The 4,396-nt window shown below is 48.3% G+C and overlaps 1 protein-coding gene across 1 annotated transcript in view; it reads left to right on the forward strand.

Annotated features, from left to right (window-relative positions):
* Positions 1-1,813: 1,813 nt before the first annotated feature.
* The window catches only part of LOC124236847 (fibroblast growth factor-binding protein 1-like), a 2,932-nt gene continuing 349 nt past the window's right edge, over positions 1,814-4,396 (forward strand). Inside the window, exons 1-2 of the mRNA XM_046655782.1 lie at positions 1,814-1,874; positions 3,584-4,391. Of these exons, the coding sequence (XP_046511738.1) occupies positions 3,603-4,391 (789 nt within the window). The 5' untranslated portion in view covers positions 1,814-1,874; positions 3,584-3,602. The remainder of the gene's footprint in view (positions 1,875-3,583; positions 4,392-4,396) is intronic.

Below are 4,396 nucleotides of genomic sequence, written 5' to 3' on the forward strand. Positions count from 1 at the left end.
TCCTTCCTCCAGAAAGAATCTGGCTGCCTCCTGAGGATCAAGATGAACTTCACGTGTTTTCAGAGTCCACCTTCATCTCCATCTCCCTGAGGATCATGCAGCTTTATCTTGCCAGTGTCCAAATAGTCCCCCAAATACCTCACTGAGTGCCTGTGAGTGGAGGTCACGGCTTCTGTGGGCTGGAGGTCAGGACAATGGGGCTGGTCCTTAACTGGGCAGATTTAAAGAGGCTTGGAGTTTAGAGAAATGGCCTCCTCCAGTGGAATTCATGCAAAGACCCTTTAAAACACCGAGTGAACCAGTCAACATCCACAGCTCTGGGACCTTGGAATTCTCAAACAGATGATCATCTTGCATGGAATTCAATCACAGTTATGACTTGATCTGTGTATTATAGGAAATTTGCCATTTTCAGAAGATACGAGTTAAGTGCCCACCCAATTTCATATAAACATACCTGGATTTGGGGCATCTTAAAAGTTCAGAAAGTCTGACAATACTGAGCCCCATTGCCAATTTGCTTGTCAATTGGAACTGAGTGTTGACCTTTAGAGGCACAGAAACTCTCTAATGTGCCCCGGTCCCCACAATTCTCTATTGTGCTGTGTCAGTGCAAAAGGTCAGTTTCCGTTTATCATCGAATTTGTACTACTGTTTTCCTTAGAGAAGAATTAAGAAGAAAGTGTAAAATTTTGGTTCCCAAATTATGATGATAAGTGAAGTGTCAAAATATGGTGAGGTCTACATCTTCTTGGTGGAGGTGAATGTATTTCTGTATGTTGTATATACAAACAATGTAAGTCTGTTTTAAGCAACATGACCTAAAGACCACAATATGAACTAAATTGGATCTGTGCTGCTTTATGTTATGCTTCATCCCAATAAAAATGTTAGTATGTAGCTCTAAATGAGGTACTGTTATTGTCAGAAATCTGTAGGTCAATAAGTGGAGGTTCAGAGAAGTTAAGGTCACACAGCCAAACCAGTGCTGGTCCAGGCTTCTACCAGCTCATTCTGGTACCAGACTCTGCCCGTAGAAGGCTGGCGAGAGTGAGGTCTCCACACGTGACCTGAAGGCGACCATCTTCTGCAGAAATCCCCAAATCAGGAATCCCTCATCACCAGCCTCTCAGGGCCCCAGGATGCCTCTGCCCACACAGGAACTTCAGGGCCTCAGTGACAACAGGGACACGGACACAGAGATGGCCTGCCCAGAGTCAGTCACTCATTTACCCCACGTGTCTTGAGAGTGGCAGGTAGGAGGAGGGCAGAAGATGGATGCAGGGAGGCCCAGGTTGAAACCCGGGGCTCCTCCTCTTGCCAGCCCTGTGCCTTGGACAAACCCTGAGCATCTCCCAGCTCCCATTTTCCATCTGTGAAAAGGGTGAATCAGAGCTCCCCATATCACGGAGTGGATGTGAGGAGAATTAGGGAGAGCTTCAGGAAACAGGGGCTGAGCACACTGTTTGGCAGATATGATTGCTTTTTATGTTAGTTATTGTTACTCCCCACAGATATTGCGGCTGGGGTCCTCATCCCACCAGGGAGGGTCTTGGCAAGGCTCAGTGGTCCTCCTAACAAGGCCACTGGGGGAAAGGGAAGCCCTTGGAGGAAGCAAGTCTAATGTCCCACATGTAACCCCCTCCCCCCAGGATTACATCAACCATTTTCCTGCAGAAACTGGCTCCCTCCAAAAGGGGTGTGGCTGGAAGGAATGTGACAAAGCTGCGCAGGCACGTTTGTTGTAAGACCCTGTCTTCCTGGGCTCCTATAAAAAGGGCCTCCCCTGCCTCTCACTGCAGACGAGACAGCTGCCAGCCTACAGGCTCCCTCCGGCATCTGGGATTGCACTGGATCTGCACACTCTGAGCAAGGTAAGAGCCTGGCTCTCCTGAGACCTTCATTCCACCCTCCCTCTAGCTTCCCCAAGGACCTCAGGTTCCCGGGGTCTGGATCCCACTGGGGACATGTGAGGGCTGAGTCCTAACGTCCTGAGGAATGAGTGGGTCTCTGTCTGGTATACCCAACCTTTGTCTCACCCTTCATTTCGGGAGCCCACTTGCCTGTGACTGTCTTCTCTTTCTCTATTCTGAGGGAAGGCCATAAGCCCAGCATGAAAATGAGATGCAGGCCATTTTCCGAGTCAGCTGGTTTGCAGACAAAATTCTGTATTTTATTTTGTAATGGAGCACTGATAATATGAATCATCTTATCATGAACTGCACCAAACCAAACCCTGAGTGGTTCATAGTTTGCTTATTTGTTGCCAATATTTTCTGAAAAGTAGAGTAAAGATAAAGGCATGAATCCATCCATAAGGGTAGGTCTGCAGGGGCAGAGAGATAAGTTCTGGCTGCCTGTTCCATCTTGATCACTTGCCCTCTATGGGATCTCGAGCCATTTACTTACTGGTCTAAGCCTTACCTGTCCCGTCTGTTACCTGGGGGTGGTTTATTATCACCTACCAGGCAGGCTCTTTAGTGGACTGAACAAGTTGAGACTAGAATGCTGGTGGAGGACATAGCACATAGTAGGGGTTGAATAGAAACCCTATCTCTCTTCTCCTTTCAAGCATATTTCTTTTTATCGCACGTGTGATGAAATCCATGCAGTTTAGTGTAGCATTTTAGGTCAGCCTATTTATTCGATGATATATTTTTAAAAGCACTGACTGAGGGTTTATGTACCCAGCACTGTGCCACAGCAGGGCTCCAGAAATCAATTACACATTATCTCCACTTTCAACGCTGAGATGCAAATGACTAGCGGAAATGGACCCCATCCCCCGGTTCCATTTGCCCAGTCAACCTAAATGACCTCCCCTCCCTCATGCTTTTCTTTAGATTCTTACTGCATCCCAAATGCCCCCTCACAAACCCACCCATCTCAGAGAGTCCCACCCCATGCAGGTTTAAACTGGGGTCAGACGTCACCTTTCATGTCACTTACCACATAGTTTCTCCTCGTGGAGTGATCTGAATACACACGGAACCAGGAGTTAGAAATATAGCACATTAGAGCTGGAAGAGAGTTTGCAATTATCTCATCCAATACTTCAATTTCCAGTAAAGGAACTGAGACACAGAGGGGGAGAGTGACTTGCCCAAGATCTCATTGGAGACCCAGTTGGGACAGACTCTTGATTAATGCTGTTTAAATTCCTCCCAAAAGTTTCCTCTAAGCTCTTTAAGACATGACTTGCTCATTCACCTTGAAAAATTGCACATCTAGTCTAGACCGTGTCATATAGCAGGTGCTCCATAAATGTTTATTGAATCACAAATGAAGGAGTGAGTCAGCAAACCGCAGGAGTAAATGAGGGAATGAATGAGGCAGTGAGAGTTAAGGAGGCTCAGAGAGTGATGAAGGAATGAATGAAGAGCAGGAGGCTCTGCACATTCAAGACTCAAGTCAAGCAGAAATGTGAATGGCTGGGCTGCTCATCTAGTATCCAGGAGCCAGAAGGATGCTTAGTCTCACTGCTGGCAGGCAGTCCTGTGTGCGTGGGGAGGGAGGGTCAGCCTGCAGCCCTGTACTGCTGAACTGCTGCCCAGCAATGACTCACCTACCCTTTGTCAAACAGGTTCCACCAAGCTGAAGCCATGAGGATCCACAGCCTCACCCTGCTGCCCTTCCTCCTTCTGGCCGCTCAGGTGCTCTTGGTGGTCCGTGCACAGGAATTATGGGAACTGCAAAACAATATGGCAACCAAGGATGATTGGATGACTCTGGGTAAGCCCCAAATTGTGCAGAAAGCCGGGCAACACAAGCCCCTGGTCAATGGCGTAATTGTCACCCCAGACCAGGCTTCATGTACTGTGACTCTGATGGAGCACGAGGAGGGCACCGCCATGAAGGCCGTGTGCTCCCGAATGGACCACGACTTTTCCTGTGTCTTTACCGGCAACCCAACTTCCTGCATAGAGGGCTATAAAAGTGACATGATCTTCTGGAGACAAATTGCCTATCGTTTAAGCTGCCAGAGGAACCTTTGTGAAGATGCCAACACGGTCCTGAGGAGCAGGATCTGCAGTAGGAGGTTTCCAGAATCCAATTTCAAGCTGGTATACTCCACTCTGATCGATGATCTCAACCAGTGGGATAGGGACATCACCCCCTGGTGGCATATCATAACCCAGGAGGCCCCCTCCAAGGGTACAACAAAAGTCATACCGTTCTTTCCAAAGAAGGGGATCCAGACCATTGCACCTGTCCCTACAGAGGTGATCCAAGTCACAAAGAGCACCCCCAGAGCGCCCATCATAATTGAACAGACCACCCCCACGGAGCAGACAAAAGGGAAAAAGAGAACCACTACACGGAAGCCCAAGACTAAACAGACCACCACCACAGTGCCCATCGTGATTGAAGAGACCACGCCCACTGAGGAGGTCAA

The sequence above is a fragment of the Equus quagga genome, chromosome 3, assembly GCF_021613505.1.
Source record: "Equus quagga isolate Etosha38 chromosome 3, UCLA_HA_Equagga_1.0, whole genome shotgun sequence".
In the NCBI taxonomy this organism is placed as follows: domain Eukaryota; kingdom Metazoa; phylum Chordata; class Mammalia; order Perissodactyla; family Equidae; genus Equus; species Equus quagga.